This window comes from Microtus oregoni, unplaced genomic scaffold, assembly GCF_018167655.1.
Source record: "Microtus oregoni isolate MIOR12 unplaced genomic scaffold, Mior012 000049F_ref0000343, whole genome shotgun sequence".
Taxonomy (NCBI): Eukaryota; Metazoa; Chordata; class Mammalia; order Rodentia; family Cricetidae; genus Microtus; species Microtus oregoni.
This window is the reverse complement of record NW_024543223.1, coordinates 6,961,475-6,983,738: the sequence shown is the minus strand read 5'-3', so window position 1 is coordinate 6,983,738 and position 22,264 is coordinate 6,961,475. Positions and strand designations below refer to the sequence as shown.

The 22,264-nt window shown below is 51.1% G+C and overlaps 2 protein-coding genes across 10 annotated transcripts in view; both read right to left on the bottom strand.

Moving 5' to 3' along the window:
- The window catches only part of CUNH4orf50 (chromosome unknown C4orf50 homolog), an 85,355-nt gene extending 71,497 nt beyond the window's left edge, over nt 1–13,858 (bottom strand). Inside the window, exons 1-4 of the mRNA XM_041636571.1 lie at nt 13,799–13,858; nt 13,031–13,427; nt 6,394–6,532; nt 2,711–3,256 (exon numbers count right to left, since the gene is read on the bottom strand). Coding sequence (XP_041492505.1) covers nt 2,711–3,256; nt 6,394–6,532; nt 13,031–13,314 — 969 coding nt within the window. The 5' untranslated portion in view covers nt 13,315–13,427; nt 13,799–13,858. The remainder of the gene's footprint in view (nt 1–2,710; nt 3,257–6,393; nt 6,533–13,030; nt 13,428–13,798) is intronic.
- Nucleotides 13,859–18,615: 4,757 nt separating this feature from the next.
- Nucleotides 18,616–22,264, bottom strand: part of Jakmip1 (janus kinase and microtubule interacting protein 1) — a 118,702-nt gene continuing 115,053 nt past the window's right edge. For 6 of the 9 annotated variants that reach the window (XM_041636572.1, XM_041636576.1, XM_041636579.1 and 3 more), the window contains 2 exons: nt 20,043–20,087; nt 18,616–19,010 (listed from right to left, as the gene is read on the bottom strand). In XM_041636572.1, coding sequence (XP_041492506.1) covers nt 18,981–19,010; nt 20,043–20,087 — 75 coding nt within the window. In that variant the 3' untranslated portion in view covers nt 18,616–18,980. Of the gene's footprint in view, nt 19,011–20,042; nt 20,119–22,264 lie in introns of all 9 variants that reach the window. The other 3 variants (XM_041636577.1, XM_041636578.1, XM_041636580.1) reach the window with 1 other exon arrangement.

Below are 22,264 nucleotides of genomic sequence, written 5' to 3'. Positions count from 1 at the left end.
TCTGCTCCACACATGGGGACCACTGCTTATGGACAACTTAGGGGACCTTCAGTAGACATCTTTTGGCTCTGATAGTCGAGGCCCTAGGTGAGATGCAGCTCCTTGGGGTTCAGGGCCTGCCGAAGGGAAAGCAAGCAACATTGAGGTCATAAATGCCTGTGACTGTGATGGCTTTCCAGCTGAGGACATAGATCCTATATGATGCAGCCACTGAAGAGTCCAAAACCCCAAAGAACTACTGATGCTCACCCCAATCCCAAGGGAAGGCCAGCTGAGGGAGGCGCGATTCCTTGCCCGTCTTGATGCTGTCTTGGTGCCTGTGACCAAATCACTTGCCCTTCCTTGCAGTCCCTCCATCAGCTTTGTGGAAACAACCTGATACATGAGGGGTTACAGGAGAGGACAGGAAATGGACAAGCAGGAGCAAGACTCTGCCAGGCATCTAGGAACCCACTCTTCTCAGAGAAGTGTTTTTAAGGAATAGTGAGCCCCAGCACTTGGGATGATGGCGAGATAAGAGAATAAAGCCTCGGGCCTACTGCCTAATTGAAAGCACATTTATGGCAATCACAGAAAAGATTCTAAATGACAAGTTCCAAGTGCGCATCATTTATTTTCAGAATTACAAGGAGACAATGGTAAGTGTACACGGTTTCCCACTTAGTGGCTGAACAAGAAGTACACAGGAGGGACAGGCAGGAGCCAAAGCAGTGAAAATGCACAGCAGAACACAGATGCCATTAATAAGCTGGCCCAGGCAAGAGCCAGGCCATTATCCCGAGAACTTGAGTATTCCAGTTTTCAATTAAAAGATACATTTGATGCTTTAAACGAGCAACTCCCATTGGTTTGTTTTGTTTTGTTTTGTCTGTTTTTGTTGTGTTTTGTTTGAGGCAGGATCAGGGTCTGACACTGCCCAGGGTGGCCTCGAACTTGCTATGTAGTTTGAACTCCTGATCCTCTTGCCTCTATCTCCCAAATGTTTCGTCTTCTTTAAAGAATCTGAACTTGCTGTGGTTTTAGGGACCCAGGGCTAAGGCAGCTGGAGCCACCATCCCGATGCCAACCTCCAGGTCTGTCTGTCCCTCAACAGCTGTGTGACAACAGGTGAGAAACTGCTGCCCAGAGCCTCAGCTTCCTCTCTGTGGAGCAAGGACGCTGAGAGCAGCTGCCCTTATAGCTACAAGCTTTGAAAGGAAGCTCTGAATACATCTGGAAGATATTAAATGTACTTGTTTGCCCTTCCGTCAAGTACACCCATGTTTAAAGAGCTAGTAATGAAGAGATCCAGAAAAAGCCCAACCCCTGGTGCTTTCTTCTTTGCAGTCCCTGGGGCCCCTGTGTCCTGGCGCAGGGAATGGAGGTTGCAAAAAACCAGTAGATGCTGGACCTGCCCTGGGAAGTTCACAGCCCAGGAGGGGAAGACACAGCATGGAATGACCACTAGAGAAGACAGGGGAGGAGCGAGTGCCCTGGGGGAGGGACTGTGGGTTGAGAACCTATCTCTCACATGGGTTGCACACTGCAGGAACCCAGTCAGTGATAAAGACATGGATGAACAGAGGGACAAACCGTGAAGGTTATGAGGAGGAACTAGCTACCTGGCAACCAGTTCCATGAGTGGACAGACAGGGAAGATATATGTGAATGGGGACCAGGATAGACAGCTGCCAAGGCCCAAATGCTTGTTCTGCTCCCAAATTCATAATGTTGAAATCTAATCACCAAGGCAACAATGTGAGGAGGTGACTAAGTAGGAACGGACCCCTCAGGGTGGCGGCACATGCCCTTCCCCCAGGTGACTACTTGGCAGCCACAAGATACTATCTACAAACCAGGTCTCCGACACTGAGTCTGTGGGTGCCTTGGATTGGGTACCAAAGGCTAGACTAATTTAGGGTGGGGATGCACTGATTATTTCCCTTGCCATTGTGACAAAATACCTGCCCAAGGCAACTGAAAGGATGAAGGATTTATTCTGTCTCTCCACGTAGAGGCTACAGTGATGGCAAGGAAGGCACAGGGCTGGGAGCGGCTGGGAAAGGAGTGTGGGTTCTGCTTCTTCACAGTGCAGGAAGGTCCTGAAGGTAGAAACCTTGAGCTAGAACCTCAGGCCACCCCAGAAACCCACTTTCCCCATCCAGGCCCCACCTCCTAGCAAGTGTCTCTAACCTTTCAACATTGTGACTCCGATATAGTCACTACCAAGTTCACATTGTGAACTCCGTGGCTGTTATTTTTTAAATACCCTCATAGTGTTTTAAGTCTTGGCTTTTTGTGCTGGACTGCATTCATAGCTATCCCAGAGAGAATGCATCCCGAGGGCTTCAGACTGAACACACCTGCCGGATTTAAGTGGGGTTCCACCACCTCCTCACACAGGACCATCAGCTAGGGACCAAGGGTACAAACATGAGCCTGTGTGGGAGAAGGGCCATTGCGCATTCAAACCCTTAACAGTGGGATGGAGAGAGAAGAACAACATAAGTTGGCCGTGGGGTAGAGTACGTGCGAGTCTGCAAGTGTGTGGACAAATGGGTAGACATCAAATGGCGGGCAGATGAGTAGACGGCCATATGGGCAGTGAGTGGCCAATGACAGTGGTGATTTTGTATATATGGATGGTGGGGACATAGACTGGTAGTGGCTGGACAGGAAGGAGTCAGAGGAGGGTAAGCAGTCATTCCTGTCCTGGGTTCCGGCCACTTACCGGGCTACCGTGCCCCAGCTGGTCCCGCAGGCGCCTGTTTTGCTGGGCGAGCTCTTCCAGCTGGCTGTGCAGGCCAATCTCCGACAGCGTCAGCCCATACACACAGCAGCGCAGTTCCTCCAGCTGCTCCCGCAGCTGCCGCTTGGTGACGCTGTGCTCCCGCAGCCTGCGCACCGCCTCCGCCCATTCCCGCTCCGCTCGTTCTGCCCTGGCCCGCAGTACACTCAGCTCTGTGGCCTCGAAGGCTCCCAGGGAACCGGCGGGAATCTGCGGCCGGGAGCTGCCCTCACTGGGCAACGGGTCCGCAGCATGCAGCTGTGCCAGCAGGAGGCCCGCGGCACGGCCCAGGCGCCACACGTCGCGCTCCAGCCGCTGCACCTGCGCCCGCAGAACGCGTTCTTGCTCCCGCACCAGGCCCAGCTGCAACCGCTGGGCCCGCCCACAGCGCTCCAGTGCCACCGCCTGCCGTGCCAGGGCCTCGTCCTTGAGCTGCAGCCGCTCCTGCAGCCGCTGCTGCCGTCTGGCCTTGCTCTTCGCCTCCCGCACCTAGGAGTTGTGGTGATGGGGACGTCAGGGAACCCCAAGCCCCAGGCACGCGCCTTGCTCGCTTTGATTTCTCTCCCTAACATTCCTGTATTTCGTGCATAGTGGGTACTTTGCATTGAAACTTTACGCTAGGACCAAAGATGGCTCAGAGACTAAAGTCGCTTGCTACCAAGCATGAAGACCCAAGTTGGGTTCCACAGGACCCGCACGTGGTGGAAGGAGCAAACCAGTCTCACAAGCTGGACTCTGACCTCCACTGTGGCATAAGTATGTGCACGCACAAAATAAATACACAATTTTTAAGTTTTGCTGATTACTGAGTTTGCTAGCACTGCAGACAAGAGTCTCCTTCACCTCACTCTAGTTTGAGCCCAGGAGATCCATGAACTCCCTAAGTCTGGTGTGTGTGCAGTAGATTGGAGGGGCATACACCTTGTAGATGGCTCTGGAGTTGTTCAGTTTGAACAGTTCACACCAATTTCCAAATTCCACAGAACTTTCCAGAACCTCTCACTTCAGTGATGTGAGCTGAGCAGGGGTCAGGAAGCCACGGCAGCTGTTCACAACTGTGAATGCCTCCCCACCCAGCAAATAGGGCTGTCCTTAGCCCCACCACACACTCAGAAGTTACCTGTATAACGGAACAGCGAAAAGTCTATACTAAATAAATGGGACAGCAGTCAGCTCTGGGGCCCAGCACAGCAGCCTTGTGGCTGACTTCTCTCCATCCCTTAGCCATCTGCCTAAGCAGGGAACATTTGATCCATATTTAGACACCCCGCCTTCTCCCTATCATATTCAGCGAACCGGACTGGGGTGCAACACAACCCAGAAAAAATGGGAGTCTTCGGTGTTCACATTCTGTCCAGGCAAACACTGCCTCTGTGGTAAGCTTTCTCTCACTAGCTACCCTCTGCTGCCAGAGAGCTTGCACAGAGGGAAAGAGGCACAAAGCCCGCTCAGGCTGGCTCTGTGGGGCAGTTTATTAAATTTTTTTATTTTTAGTTTTATTTATTTATTTGGTTTTTAGAGACAGGGTTTCTCTGTAGCTTTGGAGCCTGTCCTGGAACTAGTTCTTGTAGACCAGGTAGGCCTGGAACTCACAAAGATCTATCTGTCTCTGCCTCCCGAGTGCTGGGATTAAAGGCGTGCGCCACCACCGCCTGGCTTCAGGGCAGTTTATTGGTAGGGTGTGGAGAGGGAATGAAAACCAGAGTTGTGTTTTCTGGATGGAAAATTCTCCTGGCTTTAAGATGGTGTGGATTCTGTACTGGGTGTCTGTGTGGTTCTGGGTGCACGGAGATCCATGGCATGAGTGGGTGGGCCTTTGGCACTCACAGGATGACCAGAGCTCACTGCAGAAATGAGGCCTCTTTGCTTCCTGGAAATATGACCAGAACAAAGTCACCATCTGTGACATCAGACACAAGAGATGCCAAAATCCTGTTTGCACATCCCTACGTTACTGACTCCCACACGCCAATGTCTCCACCAAAAGCAGAGAGACTGGAGGTTAAGGCTGTGGGCTGGGCTACAGCTGGGCCACATGTGACCCTGACCAAGCCACTGTGTCTGTAAAGAGGCTTCTGGAGAGGTCCGCCTTAGTGTATTCATGTTGTTCAAGACAGTAGTAACAACAGGGAAGCATGTGGAAAGGGTATATAGCTTCCTGGCCTCCCCCAAACTCCTCATCCCACCAACACAATTAGCTTACATGGCACCCTTACCCTATAAGCATCTCCACCGCAGGACTGTCCCCCATTCCCCTGGGGAATCCCAGGTGTTTCCAGAGCAAGGCTCAAAAACCCTTACAAGTTCTCCTCAGAGAAACCACATGTCCCCAGTGCAGAGCCTCAGCCTGTACCTTACTATGAAGACACCCCTGGAGTTGAAACGCTAAAGGCCTGTGAGCCAAGGAGCCAGTTTAACCTGACTCTGCCTCCAGGGGTCAGAGGAGAGGTGGGAGGGCTAAGCCCCTAGAACTCAAGGACTGCACTGAGCTGAGTGGGCTCCTTCACTTCCCACTTCCGTGTCAGTGAATACTACATCATGTACCCTGGCTGTCTCCGGCTGCCCACTGTCAGAGATACCCAGGATCATCACCTATGTCATTCACACATACAAAGGCACAGCTAAACAAGACCCGAGCAACAATGCTCCCTTCAGCACATGCACCACCTGTTCGTATTGAGTTCCCATCCCATGAATGGGTTGCACCCTGTAATCTCAAAGCCCCGAAGCTGTGCTTTAAAGTGAAATCCCTGAAACTGGTGCCCAGGCATCATAGGGTCCCTATCGTAGAGATCCAGGACCATTGGCTATTTCTTCCTCACTGTGCCCCGAATCATCGCCTCCCCTCCTGGAAGGGTTCTTATAATGAGCAAGAATGGCAGATGCAGGTAACATTGAGACACCAACCTCTCTGGGCATTCTACATGCATCTCCTCAGTTAACTCAGATGACCGCCTGAGGGGTGGGTACCATATTATTACTGTTTTTCATACGCGGGAACTGAGACCTGCCAAGGCTGTGTCACTTGCCCAATGTCACACAACCAATTCATCCGTAGAACTAGGGTTTTCTTCCAAAACCTGCCCCTTAACTCTGCTTCTTGGTGGAGCTGTCTACTGTGCTCTGCCTGCCTGCTCCACAAAGCCTTCGCTGTCTTCCTTGGGCCTCCTAGTGTCAGCCCCTTGGCTGGGAGTTAACCCCGCTGGAGGACCTGCTGTGCTTCCCAACCTTTCCCTCCCTGCACGACCCCTTCCCCAGCCCTCCACGGCACCGTGTTAGTCCACCTAATTCTCACACTTCACATTCCCTTCCCAGCAAGGACTGGAAAGGTCGACCACCAGGTCTCTGAAGTATCTTTTTCCTAACACACCCACGATGTGGCCAAGTCCCCCTACCACTCTAGACGGGGTTCTTATCTTCCCTCCGTCCCCACCTGCATGCAGCAATTTGAAGACAGAGACCTACATTGGCCACCTCCTGTCCTTGGGGGCCCAGGCATGAGAAAAGGACCAACATGCTGACACCCACGCTTCCCCAGGAGGCCTGGGAAGTTGGGAGGGGGACAGAGAAGCTGAGGCCCAGGGTGCCCACACGACCAGGCACTGGGAAGTAGAAGAGATACGAACCTGGCTGACCAGCTCCCTCTGCAGTGCCTGTAGCTGCTCCTGGGCGTAGAGTGAGGCGCTTCTTTCCTGGGCTATGCAGGCACTCAGCTGTTCTACCTTGAGGAGAAGTTTCTTCTCCGACAGCTCCAGTTCCTCGACCCTGCAGGACCATAGGCAGGAAACACTCACTCAGGGCTGGAACTGTGTAAACCTCACCACCACCACTCCAGTCACCTGACCCAGCTACTGGCCTGAGAACCTCATGGTGAAGCCTCATCAACTCTGGCTCTCTCTGTGGACCAGACTCATTCTCTTTCTGCCTCCTAGTGCTTGGATGACAGGAGTGAGCCACCATCCCAGGCATACATATCTTACTAGAAAGTTTCTGCTCTACCTCAGAGACATTATTTTCAGGGCTGGGAGAACGGCTCAGTTGGTAGGAGCACCTGTTTGGTAAGCATGGAGACCTGAGTTCAAATCCCCAGCACCCACATAAACGCTGTGCCTGTAACTCCAGCACTGCCGACAGAGACAGTTTGGACGTCCTGCCTAGCCAAACTGTAAGCTTCCATTTCAATTAGAGGCCCTGTCTCAAGCAATAAAGTGGACAGTAATGGAGGAGGTCATGCTCACGTCCTGATTGGGCCTCTCCATGTGTGCAGATGGGTATTGCACGGATATGCATGCTACATACTGTGTGTATACACATACACAATGTCACTTGCCATGGCATTCAAAATAAGTGTTTCTCAGCCCTAGCTTAGCAACCCACATCCACGAGACCAAGAGACACTGAGTGGAGGTCATCCAGCCAAGAGCTTTTCTGCACTATCAGACTAATGCTCACACCTTAACCTGCCTCCAGGTAATATTCTTCACATGGAAGAAAACTGAGGGCCTGAGAGATGGGTTACTTCCCCAGGTCACATGGACTGTGGATTCCGGGGTGACTTTTAACCTTAGTCATTCTTGCCTCCCGTTCTAGCCCCAAACTTATGAATGTCTTCTAAGGAAATGACTAACAGTCAGAAGGTTTCTGTGATTTATATTTTTAAAAAAATGTCTGTGTGCAAAAAGACAACCCACTGACTGGGAGAAGATCTTCACCAACCCTGCTACTGACAAAGGTTTGATCTCCAAAATATATAAAGAACTCAAGAAACTAGACCGTAAAAGGCTAATCAACCCAATTATAAAGTGGGGCACTGATCTGAACAGAGAATTCTCAACAGAAGAACTTCAAATGGCCAAAAGACACTTAAGGTCATGCTCAACTTCCTTAGCGATCAGGGAAATGCAAATCAAGACAACTTTAAGATACCACCTTACACCTGTCAGAATGGCGAAAATAAAAAACACCAATGATAGCCTTTGCTGGAGAGGTTGTGGAGAAAGGGGTACACTCACCCATTGCTGGTGGGAATGCAAACTTGTGCAACCACTCTGGAAAGCAGTGTTTCGGTTTCTCAGGAAATTCGGGATCAACCTACCCCTGGATCCAGCAATACCACTCTTGGGAATATACCCAAGAGAGGCCCTATCATACAACAAAAGTATATGCTCAACTATGTTCATGGCAGCATTGTTTGTAATAGCCAGAACCTGGAAACAACCTAGATGCCCTTCAACGGAAGAATGGATGAAGAAAGTATGGAATATATACATATTAGAGTATTACTCAGCAGTAAAAAACAAGGACTTCTTGAATTTTGCATACAAATGGATGGAAATAGAAAACACTATCCTGAGTGAGGTAAGCCAGACCCAAAAAGAGGAACATGGGATGTACTCACTCATATTTGGTTTCTAGCCATAAATAAAGGACATTGAGCTTATAATTCATGTTCCTAGAGAAGCTAAATAAGAAGGTGAATCCAAAGACAAACACATAGGCATCCTCAGGAATATTAACCTTCATCAGGCGATGAAAGGAGACAGAGACAGAGACCCACACGGGAGCACCGGACAGAAATCTCAAGGTCCAAATCAGGAGCAGAAGGAGACGGAGCACGAGCAAGGAACTCAGGACCACGAGGGGTGCACCCACACACTAAGACAATGGAGATGTTCTATTGGGATCTCACCAAGGCCAGCTGGCCTAGGTCTGAAAAAACATGGGATAAATCCGGACTAGCTGAACATAGCGGACAATGAGGAATACTGAGAATTCAAGAACAATTGCAGTGGGTTTTTGATCCTACTGCACGTACTGGCTTTGTGGGAGCCTAGGCAGTTTGGATGCTCACCTTACGAGACCTGGATAGAGGTGGGCAGTCCTTGGGCTTCCCACAGGTCAGGGAACCCTGATTGCTCTTCGAGCAGATGAGGGAGGGGGAATTGATTGGGGGAGGGGGAGGGAAATGGGAAGCGGTTGTGGGGACGAGGCAGAAATCCTTAATAAATAAATAAATTTAAAAAAAAAATGAAAATGCCTTAAAAAAAAAAATGTCTGTGTGGCTTGCCCTTCTGCATGAGACGCTGGGAGCAGCCTAAGAGACTGGCACAGGGAGCGGCTGAGTCGTGCAGAGCTCTGTCCGCATGACCAGCAGAGACTGTGCTAGCTGGGAAGGGACAGCCCCTGACTGCACATGGAAGAGGTGACATGGCAGGATGATGGTGACACCTGAAGGGGAAGTCAGAGCCATGCTCCCACCACAGGTGGACAAGACGTTTCTGTACAGTGCTAGCCCTGCCTCCATGCTAGGTCACGTTGGCCTGAGATAGCCCTCCATCTCCCATTTCTGCGCATGCTTTCTCCTTCACCCAAGACCACCTGGTGACCTTCTGTTCCGACTCAGTCCCTGATCCACAGAGATGGGCAGGATCTGCTTCCTGCCTCTGTCTTTTCTGCCATGAGAGCCTAACTGGGTTAATTTACCACTAAGGCCCTTAGATTTTCATCTGTAAGATAAAGATACAGACAACTGCACCTTGCTCAAAGGATCTTGTCTAGATTAAAGAAATGGTGTCTTAATTCAAATTCAAAACACAACTAAGGGTTCCTCTCCTTGGGGCGGTTCCCCTACCCCACTTGAGTAAGTCGCCTCGAGCGAATCAGTCAGGAGGCAGAACTGGCACCTTCTCACTGTTTCTGAAATGCGCCAAGAACCAAAAAGGAGAAAGTGAAGTCATTCTTTTCGTTTGGGGGAGAAACCTTTGTCCCCAGTTCAGGAGACAAAGACTGTTTCTGACAGGAGCAAGAAGAGATGGCCATTACAGCAACCGACACAGTGCAGAAGGCTGCAGATACTCCCAGACCCTGATCCATGGAGGAAGAATAGCACCCTTCACAGGCACAGAAGCCGCAGGGCAGGTGAAGTCACTCTGTGAGAGGAGATGGGTCCTGGAGCATCACTTGGCCTCTCGCTCCTCAGAGGAGGCCTGAGTGGAGCTGACTATAGGGGGAAAAGCTGCAGAGGCCCAGAGCACTGCACATGCTGCAGCTCGGAGACGGGCTGGGGGCCAAGGGGGAACTCAACGGAGAACTGGGCTGGGGGCCAACAGGGTACTCAACAGAGAACTGAGGGTCAAACATCTCGGAGTCAGTCCCAAGGGCATCTGAAGTGGGTGAGACCCTACTGACCACTTGAGCTAAGCCTGAATCCTGACTTCCAGCCTCCAGAGCTGTTCATCGACTGAGCCAGGGCTCCTGCTGTTTGGGTTTTGTTTTGTTTTGGAGACACTATGTGAATGAAAACATACATATGTGTGTGGGCCAAAGGTGGACATGGTGTGTCTTCCTCAACCACCCTCCATTTTTTTAAAATTTGTTTTGAGACAGGGACTCTTACAGAGCCTGGAATTCACTTGTTGTAGGCTGGCCAGTGAGCTCGGCTGATTCCTCATCTCTGACTCACAACATGGTGGTTGGAGGTGTGCACCACCCCTGGCTTTTACTTGGGTGTAGGGGATTCAGACTCAGGTCCTAATGTTTGTATATCAGGACCTTTACAGACTGAGCTACCTCTTTAATCCCATCTCTGTAGGCTGTTTTTAAATCACCAAGTTTCACGGTTGCATGCCTATAATCTTAGCACTCAGGACGGAGAGGCAAGAAGGTCAAGAGTTCAAGGCCATCCATGGCTGCTTAGCAAGTCTGAGGTCAGCATGGACTATGAGAACGTCTGCCTCCAATCCTTCCATCACTACCGCCAAGAAAAGCTAGCAAGTGTGTGCCATTTGTCACGGCAGCCACAGGAAACCCATACACCCAGGACCATGAAATGGGCAAGGAGTGCTTTTCTCCGACTAAACTCACCAGGTGAGGCTTGTAAAGAGACTCGTAAAGAGTGCCACAGAGAACACCATGAATCCAGGAAGCCCCGCCAGGAGCACTCGGGCCCACAGTGACCATAGACTGGACTTTTGGGCACCTGGAATCAAGTCCTACCGCCCCTAAGGATAGACAGGCACAGCTACACAGCCCAGGCCTTGGTGTCTCTTTCATAAAACAGAATACTCTCATCCTATTTTCCAGTTTTAAGGATTAGCCACGGAACACTTGCTGAGCAGGGAGGGCTGGCTCAGGGCAGGAGTGACAAGTGCTCAGGGTGACTTTGCTGGATTTCGCTCAGAAATGACTGCGAAACACAGTCCGGGGAGCTAGGAGCGGGCTGTTTATTTTCCTTCAGATTTTCTAACAAATTCAGCGATGTTGTTTTCATATTTTATGAATTTCTTTTAATTAACATCATTTGTTGAGACAAGATCCAACTCTGTAGCCCAGGCTGGCCTGTGACTTACAATGGTCCTCTTGCTTCAGGCTCCTAATTGCTGGGATTCCAGGCATCAGCCTCCACACCCAGCTCTGTATTATTTCCATAATAAAAATCTTTGTCATGTTATTACTTTTTAATTTAATTTTTATTTTATTTTTTAATTTTGGGGAGACCAGGTGACAACCTCAAGTGTCATCTCTCGGGCACCATTCACCTTGTTTTCAATGTATCAATTTTGTTGAGGGGAGCAGGGCACGTGATGAGGTCACATGACAATTTTGTGGGAGTTGGTTTTGTCCTTCAACCATGTGGGTCCCAGGAACTGATCCCATAACATCAGGCTTGACAGCAAACACGCTAACTCACTGATGTAGTTCACTGGCCCCGCATGTTAACTCTGAGGCTGTGGCAAGCCCAATTTGCACTCCCAGACACTCACTGCTTTCTAGTGGACCACACCTACCAGGAAGACACCAGGAAGCCAGGTGGGTGTCTGAATTCTGAGTGGGCCATTCAGACCCTACTTCTGCTCTTTGTACCGTTGACCCTATAGTTTATGCTTTCAGCCTCAGTTCCCCCATCTGGAGAAGGAAGTAACAACACTCTATACATCTCAGGACTCAAGGAACTCAAAGTGGGGTCAGACTGGAAGGAAGGCAAAGTAATCCCTTTTCCCTTTCAACCCTGCCACAGATCCTACCTCCCTATCCCCTGGTCCTCTTCTGCCAGATATGTGCCTCATCTTCAAAGAGAACAGTGGCTCTGGCCTCACCCTGGGCTCTGGCTTCAGAGGTGCCCCTGCCCAGGCATCCTGCCTCACCCTGGGACCAAATCAATGAACAGATCGGCAGCACAGACTAAAATCCACTGTGAGCCAGAATGAACTTGTGTTCCTTCCATTAATTCAGTATTTTGCCACAGTGACACCCCACCTCCCTTCCTAGCTACCGTGAGGGGAACAGCAGCCTTCATGAGGTTCTCATCTTGTCATAGACCTATAACTATAAAGCTCGCTAATCATGGAAACCTCTAAGACAGCAGCCAAAGCAAGTTCATCCTCTTGAGAAGAATGAATGAAGGGAAGGAGAGAGGGAGGGAAGGAAGGAAGGAGGAAGGGAGGGAGGAAGGGAGGGAGGGAGGGAAGAAGTAAGGAAAAGTAAATCATTGGGAGGGCTGGGGTATGACTTGGCAGCACAGTGTTGCTCTAGGACATGCAAGACCCTAGCAGCCTGCAGCATCCATCCACAAAACCACCAAAGAAAGGGAAGACAGGAAGAGGAGGAGATGGGAGTGTAAGAGAGGAAAACAAGGGAGGGGATGGAAGAGAAGGACAGGAGGGGCCATTAGGAAAATGTCAGAAGATATAGTTTGGAAAAAAGACCTGATTCCTATGGCCATTCAGGGTCTGTGTTGGCTTCACCAGGCCACAGAGCCCACTCCAGAGGCTCAACAGAGAGAAACAACTGCTTGGTACCCTATACCAAGATGATAGAGGAGCTGGGAGGCCAGACAGAGATGATAGACAGCTGGTTCAGCAACGCTGGAGCCACTTCTGGTCCTGAAGCTAGGGCACTACTCAGAGGGAGCGTGTGACCAGGGTTTGGACCAAGCCATACAGCAGGAGTTGGGCCGACAAAGAAGAGAGGCACACATCATCTGGGCACAACCACAACAGAAAGGAAGTAAGGGAAGATGGCTATCTTTCCCCTTTCTCATCCACTGTTAATGCCTCCCATTGGCTGGACCCCGTGGATGGTGATCAGGCACAGAAAAGGACCACAACAGGAGAAGTGAGGGCAAATGACCACCCGAGGCTGGTTCTGTACCTCTGGTGAGGCCAGGACCTCAGCTGGAGGCAGAAGTCAAAGGATCATGGTGTCAAGGGAATCCATCAATGCCCACTTCCCCCTACACATGCATGCTCACAAGGTTACACCCACCTGCTCCTCAGCCCTGACTCTGACATCACATGCTTGTCCACAATGGCCAACAGTTTCCGCTCTGAGGATTCCAGCTGCTCCCTGAGCAGCCCCGTGTCCAAGTCTGGGTTGCTTGTTGCTTCTGGAAGGCATCCCTGTTCCTGGTCACTCTCCTCCACATCTCGGAACACCCAGCACGTGTCGATCTTCACATCCACGTTCATCACATCAAAGCCATCGATGCTGGGAGCTCTGATGACGTAGCGGAAGCTTTTCTCTGTCTGTTCCTGGGCTGTCGGCTCCATCCTGGAAACATTTCATTGGCCCAGGCTTAAGAAAAATGGAATGAGTCTGCAACATGGATTTTCTGGAAATTTCAAGGTGGCTACCATGCCTTTGGATGGTCCGGGGGAATGTCCTTTGAGGAGAACAAGGACAGGTGGATTATTCATGAGCGGATAGCTTGGGTTTCATCCGCACAAACGTCATGCAATATGTATGAGCATCTCGTTTTACGAGCTGGTGTGCTAGAACACACCCAAGCTAGAATGCAGCTCAAACCAGTCACCTGGAATTAAATGCTTAGCGAGGCACACAAAGAGGAAAAGGAAGGTTTTCAGGTGTCACATCAGTCACAGGTTCTCCAAAGCAAGCCAAGGCCATCCCCACCACAGTGAATGAGGGTCCGGGCCGCTGTTTGTATATAGCACATACTTACCAATGACCTACAGCCTGCCAGGCAAAGAAGATGGGAAATTAATGCCACACTGAGTGGTCTCTCACACCTACCTAGTCCAGTTGTCCTGGTGACCCTAGGAGGTAGGCATCACCATGACCATTTTAGAGATGGTAAAATGGAGACCTCAGAAGGTGAAAGAGCTTGTCCAAGCCCTACAGATGGGAAGGAACAGCCAGATCTGACTCCACACATGAGAATGTGTATGCTAGCCCGAGAGCTATGAGATCAAGTACGGAGCGAAACTGGCTTCTGGATAGCAGGCAAGTCCCTGGGCATTCAAGGCAGGGGGAGGATCCAGAGGATGAAAAAGCAGGAATGGAAGGGAGCAGCAGGCAGGCACAGGCAGAGATCCCTGGAGTGCAGGCACACCTCAGGTCATAGCCAATACCATAGGAGTGGCTGGCCACATGGCTCGTAGAAGGGGGCCATGCTCACCGAGGTGCTCATTGTTCTTGGGCCTCTCACTGTGAGCACAGGGCAGTCACAGTCGTTAAGAGCCAAGCTCAGGAGGTGGCTGGTCCAAGATGGCTTCAAAGGGTTTATAGAGGGAAAGATCTGAGGCCACCAAGCACACCAGAGACCAGGACTAGGCAGAGAGGTGAAAAGACAGAAGTATGAACATCAGAGGCTTTGCTCCCCCAGGGAATAATGAGAACGGTTTCCACTCAGGTGTCTTAGCGCCTTTTCCTTGGAGCACTCAGGTGTGTTCCTCTCCGAAGTCCCACAAGAAACCTTATTTTCCCCTTCCCACCTCTGCACATTGCTGCGCATTCAATCCCTTGCCATAAAGATAGGCATTTATGTTAACCCTTTGTATAAATCCACTTAATGGAGCCAGGAGGTTGCCCAGCTAGTGGGTGAACTTGGGGTGAGTCATTCTTGGAAAGGAGCAGCCATGGTCTTGGGACTCAATGGGGTTTGGCTGGAAATCACGTACCACTATCTGAGCATCCTGCCCGTGCCCACTCTGGGTTGTTGAGGACATATCTCACACTGGCATTACTCTTTCCAGCAATGAAGTGAGTGGTTCTCCTTTCTCCCTTTGCAAAGAGGCCTTCTGAGTTCTCAGTAGTGGTTTTCTGGGGTTTGGGCAGGAGCAGGGCGGTTGCGTAAAGAGCTGCAGCTGAGTGGGGCAGGCAGGCAGAACTAACAATGTGAACCACTGGCCTTAAGGGACAGGAAAATCAACTCAAACCCTGGGTGCTGGGTCCTGGCTCCTTGGGTTTGAATCCTGCCTCGGGTATGAATCTGGACAAAGTACTGAGCATCTCATGAAAGGATTTCTGCTCACTGTGTAAGTACAGGTACCTGCATCCAGTGAGGAATACATGACTGGATTCACACAGCCTGCTCGAGAGCCCGGCGCATCCTCAAAGCTAAATACCAGCTGGATGGGATAGGCATAGCAATGCTGCCTGGACCACGCTCTCAGCTGACTGGGCTGTGACCAGCTTTGTTGCTTAGCTGCTGTTGTCTACTGGGCAAGTGGCCAGCACCTTGCAGAACGACACCATGCACAGAAAACAGCTCTTTTACCCCACCACGGGGATGACTCCCCAAGTACTTGGCTTGTGAGCCCCAGAAACACTGGCCACAAGATGCCACCTGCTATGGGAAGAAGGCTGCTAGCTGAAGGCAGCAGAGACCAAGAGAAGGGCTTCCGAGAAACAGCCCTTCTTGCCCACACAGGCACAGGACAGCTAGCTCTTCTTGGTGAATCACTAAGACTTAGGGGGAGAAGGGTGGGGCTGGGGAGGTTGAAAAGAGAAATGGCTGCCAGGTAGAGGGTTGGTACTGTGGCCCCGTTGTGTAAGGGCAGGGCCTAACGCCTTTGGGGACATGACTGAGAGATGGCCACAGAAAGGACACAGATCATGACTGGGGCACCCATCTTAAAACCTCACCCTTGAGGTGAAGGGGGAGGGAGGGAGAGGGGGGCAGGTTCAGCCCAGGAGACCCCACTCCTGTCAGAGTAGGGCCCTGAACACACGGGTTGGGGTCTGCAGAAACCCCTAAGAGTGTTTTAACAATATGACAGAGGAGGAAGGTAGCAAAGTGCTTGGTTCAGGGTTTCCTGCTCTATAATGGGAGTCCTTTAACAAGCTGAGATTAAATATGAAAAATAAAAAAGGATATTTAATCTCAGCTTGTTAAGGGACTCCCATCATGATGCTGGGAGTTCTGGGGCAGGGGGACTCTTGCTTGCAACCTGGCTAGGGAATCCAAGGAAAACAGGGGCCTTGTAGACAAGGGGGAGGCAGGCTGCAACTCTCCAGGGAACAAGGCCTTGGTCTAGGGCCCTCAAGCATGCCAGATTATCATAGTTCCTGCCCAGTCGGGGTAGGAAGCAACTGGGAGGACTTCAGGCTGGCTGAACTCCATGTAGAGCTGAGCGAGGACACAGGCCCCACCTTCTAGACAGCTGATGGGCAGGGGTGAGGCTCCACACTGTGCTCGCAAGGGCACTTGAGCAAAAACTTCCCTGTGACCAGCTAGAGATGCAAAGTGAAGAGGAGTTGGTAGGACATGGGTCTTACAGCCTTAGGGACACCCTCCATTTTAAAGCCAGAGACCCTCAGTTTTCAGCTCAGCTCGCCACCTGGCCCCAGCCCAGGCCACTCTGTTTAGCCCCCACAGGCTGCAAGAGTGGCAGACTAGCCCTGACTCCCTGGCTTCTCTGTGACACTAAAAATTGCATGCCACTGGCTTAGAAGGCCAGGGTACTGAAGAAGAACCTTGTATTTTGAAGACTTCACAGGAAGGGCTATGGCCTCATCCTCCTAGTGGGTCTGGGAGGAGGGCCATGGAAAGATTCCACCTGCCTTCCTGTCTAAAAAAAAAAAAAAAAAAATGTGGCCTTGACCTTGGAGACTGACTCTGTAGCTCTGTTCCCCTGGAAACTGTACACAAGTGTTAATGGGTGGCGAGAGCTCTGAGACTGTGTCTCACCGGACCCAGGGCTGGAAAGAGGAGAGGAGCATCTCTGCCACCAGGCAGCTCTTTGGTTCCCTGAGCACCATGGCTCCTAGCCAGGCTTGTTCCTAATGGGGCCTTCGATAGCAATACCTAAGATAGTGACAGAGAATTCTGGGTCCTGGCGGAGAGTGGGACAGTTTGCACACCTGCCTGTGTGAGCTGCATTCTCTTGGGCATGAGTGGCCTCCTGGAGGTTGAAGGGGGTGGACCCTGGCCCCGTCTGGGAGGACCACCCCATGAGGGACTCAGATGCCTGCTTCTGCCAGCCACTGTTGGGATGTCAGAGGTCCTGTGGAATGATGCAGGTTCACCTGTCCATTTGTGGTCACAGAAGCTCTTCCATGAGTCACGGCCTGGGATCTGGAAGGTGTGTCCCTCAGAGTCACAAGAACGCGATTTGTCTGCAGCAGGGACATGGCTGAGCTGGGGGTGCCCAGATGGGTCTGACTGCAGAGTTAAGGCCACTGTCACATAAGGTGCTGAGTGAAAAAGCCAAGCAGACAAGAAGGCTGCCCTCTCCCTCACAGTAAGAATGGACAGGAGGTATAAGGACCACACTCCAACACAGCCAGTGGGGATGCTAGACAGATATCCGCAGGGACACAGAGGCCAACTTCTCCATGACTCTCGGGGATGCCCCAGAAGGCCTGACTACACAAGTCAGGTGAGTAGTGCACCCCACATCTCTACCAGGGAAAGCAGGAATGCTCTCCATTTTCCTGACTGGTACCCACGTTCCTGCCACTCAATGACTCGGATAGCTCTCTTGTCAGAGAGGGGTCCCTGGAGTTTAATTAAGCCACTGAGTAGGTCCCAGAGGTGGGGCTTGTGGGTCGTAGGTGTTTGGGGATTCGGATTTCAGCAAAGAATCAACACTTCTGAGCCGTCCTGGTTCCAGCTTCCAGCTTCAGACTTCACGTCTGCTGGAACAACCTTCTGTCTGGACAGCCCCCTTCTACACAGAGCACGGTCCTTGCTTCTCTGTCTTTGGATATGGCTTCCCTACAAAGTCAGGCCCCTGCTCCATAGTCCCCTCGATGGGCCTGATCTGAACTCCAGTCATTTCTGTTAGCTTCCAGGAAATCAGGGTGCCACCTACTTGGTCCAACACAGCCCGCTGCCACCATGCCACGTCTAAACTCATGGCAGGCTCCCCACACAGACTCACCACTGTGCATGTCTTCCACTCTGCCAGTCTGATGGCTAACATTCTCCGTGCCCCAAATTTGGGAGAGTATAGCCATGGGCAGATACCTTTTGGAGGTGACCCAACCCACCTGCCCTAGATTGACAGGAGCATCTTAAAGTTACTTCTCAGGTAATTTCCTCTAGAAGTCGACTTCCAGCATCTAGTTTCCAGTGAACCCAGGGTGTGCCACCCCCACCTTACCCACTGTGCTCTGGGGAGGCTCCAACACTTGAGGAGATGACTACTCTCTACTGAGGATCCTGGGCAGTGAAGGCTCATGGTAGAAGGGTACCTCTGGCCTCAGCTCTATGGTATTTTCTCTATGGTAGAAGGGTACCCCTGGCCTCAGACCTCCGAGCTCAGAGGCTCTGGGCTCTACCCTAACAGCCTGAACTCCTTTTTAGGATACCCCTACAAACTATAACAGGCAGCTTGGGCCTGCTCTCTCAATCCTCACTCCCCCCTGTTCTGAGGCAGGGCCACACTCTGGGACTTCTGCGGTATCACACCTAAAAGAGTGTTGGAGCCTTCAGTTTTCCTCAGAAATCTACAATCCACAGGGCTCCCACATTGGCAGCTCCAACTCTCTCTTGCTGGCCTCCAGCTACAAGTTCAGCTGTGCACAGAGCCAGAGGTTTGGTTGGTTGCGCTGGCAGACAGACTCCAGAAGAGCACACTCAGTCCATGGAGGTTTATGTACATAGGGCAGAGGGGGTGTCTGTATCCATCTAGGCACATATAGCGCCTTCAGGGAGGCACACAGCACGAGGACAGGCCTGCACCTATCCCCTGAGGCAGCAGCTCTCATGCCCTGGGTTTCCGCTAATTGCACTTAGATTCTTGCCATCCAGATCCTTTGTCCTTGGCTCCCGAAGATGCCACAGTGGAGACACTGGGGAGGCTTCCCCATTGTCCCACAGAGTTCCAGCAGAGGTTGGCCAGGTCCCCCGGCCTCCCCTTTAAGTGACTGTCAAATGTGCTTAAGTTCTGGGTTCAGGCTCCTGACTTCGAATAACTTGTTGCACTGTTGGATTTTGGTCTGAGTGAGGATGGGGCACCACGGGGACTCAGGTGATTCCGAAAGCTCTTTGTCTAGCCTGTAAAAGTAAGAAATAATTTGAAGTGAAACAAAAGTCAAGTGTTAAGAAGAGGGGAGGGGGCCCTAGATAATCTTCAAGCCCCAGCCATCCTGACCTCTCTTGACAGTGGCCCAGAGCAGGGTTTGGATAGCCCCAGCCCCAGGGCTCCATCACTGGGGCATCGTGTGAGCTGTCTCCCACACCTCAGGCCACCCCTTCATTCTTTCTACATACAATGACCAGTCACTATGTGTCTGGCCATATCCCAGGCACTGGGACATAGAAGATACCCAACCTAAGTCCTTGTGGGTTAGTGTTGGAGTCAAAGACATCCCTAAGGACATTTGGTGGACCATCTAGGGATCTAGTGGGCTTCAAGAGCACCCTGGAGTTTAAGAACCCTCAGCTTAGGTTGGTTTCAAGGTCAAGACTCCAAAATTTACCAGCCCAAGGATGAACACTCAGCACCTAGAGAATGTGGAACGGCTGAGGTCCCAAAGCAGGAACTCCGGTTAAGAGCTAGGTGCTTGGGTACAAGGGGACAACAGCTAGGGCGATACCAATGCCTTCATTCTTGGGGTCTCTGAATATAACTGGCCAACATATCTGGCCATGCAGGTTGAGGTACAGAGGTGAGGAGCAGGGCACTCCTGGCTCCTGGACACTGTGCAGTCCTATCAGGATCTAGCCTCATGAGCCACTGGCCCGTCAACCTGCTGCTCTTTGGCCCTAGAAGGCCACTTGCTTTGGACAAGACAGGAGACGTGCACACGGCAACAGAGCAGGAACTAGGCCAGGCTGGAGGGAGCTTTGGGAATGGGACATAAACATCTCTGTGGATGAAATGCCCCGGGGCCTGTCTGTCTCAGTGAGCCCTGTCACGTGTCTCTACAGCAAGACCCCAGGGACCCAGGACCACACAGACCCCAAAGGGGCTGAAGTGGGAGACCTCAGAACAAGGTTGCCTTCCAGGCACCTCGTCTCCCAGGGGAGCCAACCTCCCCTCTCCATCAGCTTTGCATCAGTCAATGAAAAGTAAAGGATACACACCCGAGTTCTCGGCGCATGGGAGTCATCAAGGCCACAGAATGAATGCTAGTGAGAAAAACAAAAAAAGGAACAAAAACTATAACATAAGACCAAAAGAAAACGAGGAAAAGAAAAGAAAAGAAAAAAAGATGTGAGAGATGTGGTATGGAATTCAGTGACAGTATCTTACAAGAACACTAGGGGGCAGCAGAGAGATGGACAGAGGGAAGCGGAAAGCAGGAGCCGACCGCTCCCTCTAGCCTTATGGGCTGGGCAGGTTATCCCTACACATTTATCAGGTGTCCCACATCTATGCCATGCACAGACACTTTGAGGGATAAAGGCAAGGCTACACGGGGCAACGCAAGGGAAGGGCCCACCCAAAGTCATGGCTGTGCTTCACCGGTATATGCTATGGTGGGCAGCAACAAGAGAGGTATGCAGGCTGACCTGCGGTCAAGTGACCCTTCCCTACACTGTCCATTCCAAGTGATTTGTTTATATTTGAAACATTGTGTGCCTTTTTACCAGTCAACTTAAGAAAAACACTGCTGGGAGAATAACCTTACAAAAAATAGAAAAGTCTTATTGGTTAGTTCAAAAGAATATATATTATTTTCTTAATCTACTCGGGCACTTGCCCTGTTCAAACAGAATCACCAATCTTCAGAGGAAACATATCTGTCTGTCTTCTGGGGACATTAAAAAGTAACCCCACCAAACAAGGTCATAGAACAAGATCATAGTTTCCTAAGTTGATTGTAGAGAAAAGTGAAAATCCAACTAATGGCCACCGCTTTCTTCTGTTGAATCTCTAGGATCAAGAACTAAAAGGGGCCACTGTAATCCTGGAGCCCTTCATGTTCTGAACATGGAGAAACTGAGGCTCAGGAGGAGGGGGGCTTGGTGAGAACACCCAGTGGACTGTGAGTAAGAGTCTGGTCATGCAAGGAGGGACCATCAGTAAGCCACAGTCGATGGAATCAGCTTCCCATGATCACTGGCAGGGAGAGACTGGGAGGACCTACAGGTGAGTTAGGCCTGGCAGGCACCCCTAGTCACATGGCTAGCCAGTAATCCAGCAGTCAGGTCAATCTCTTCTGCATATTTGACTTGTGTTATACCCTCCTGGGAAGATGGGGGTAGAACATACACAAATCAGCTCTGAGAAAATCTGAGAGACCAGAAAAACAATATAAGCAACGACCCAGTGCTTCCCCATGGAGGCATAGCCAATGCACCTGACCAGCCTGAGTTTTGACAACATTATACATGTATGTTTATGTATGTTGGTGTGCATGTGGGCCCATGTGTGTGCAGGTGTGCATGACGTTATGTAAGGCAGAGGACAACCTCAAGTTTCATTCCTTGGGCACTGTCCTCTCTGGCCTTTTGAGCCAGGATATCTCACTGGCCTCAAACTCATCAGCGAGGCTGAACTATCTGACAGTGAGCCCCAGGACAGCCTGCCTGTCTCCACCTCCACGGCACTGGGTTTATACTGTACCGCCACACCTTGCTGGCTTTTGATGTGAGTTGTTATGGGGACCAAACACCGGTCCTCACATTTGCAAAGCAAGCATTTTGCTGTCTGAGCCATCTCCCAAGCCCTCACTTTTAACATTTAAATTGGCAACAGCCCCTGTGGCCATGTTTGGGACCCTCAAGGTGTCTGTGGATGGAAAGGCAGGCAGAGTTCACCACTCACACCCCGTGCCCTCTAATGGATTCCTTGCTATTGCCCAGGGAGAAAAGGAGCCTTAGTCTCAGAGCAGTAAGAAGACTCCCATATAAGGTGCCAGAATCTCAGGTTGTCCTGAGCCCAGTCATGGAGACAAAGTGTTCTCAGTTGATTCAACTTGGCATTCCCCTTGGGATTTCCCAACAGTCCTAGAGGGTTGAGGAGGGCCGGGCACCTGTCCGATGGGGACTCTAGGATCTAGGACAGCCACATAAAGGGTTCCCCAGTCAGGGAAGTGGAGGAAGAACCCAGCCACTGCCTAGACACAGACTTTTGATGCCCCATGCAGACCCAGCCAGCTATGCACCCAGGAACTCATACAGGGTGAGACTGGTGATTGCCCTGTTTGAATTTCCCTTCCCAGGGAGATAGGAGAGAATACACCTGTCCCATACGAAGTCTCAAGAGTGTTCTTTCTCCCCCTCTCTCTCCCATATGTGCTATCTGATAGCCACCAGGAAGGCTGCCCCACTTATAAAGAGCCCCAGACTCTGCTGTAGTC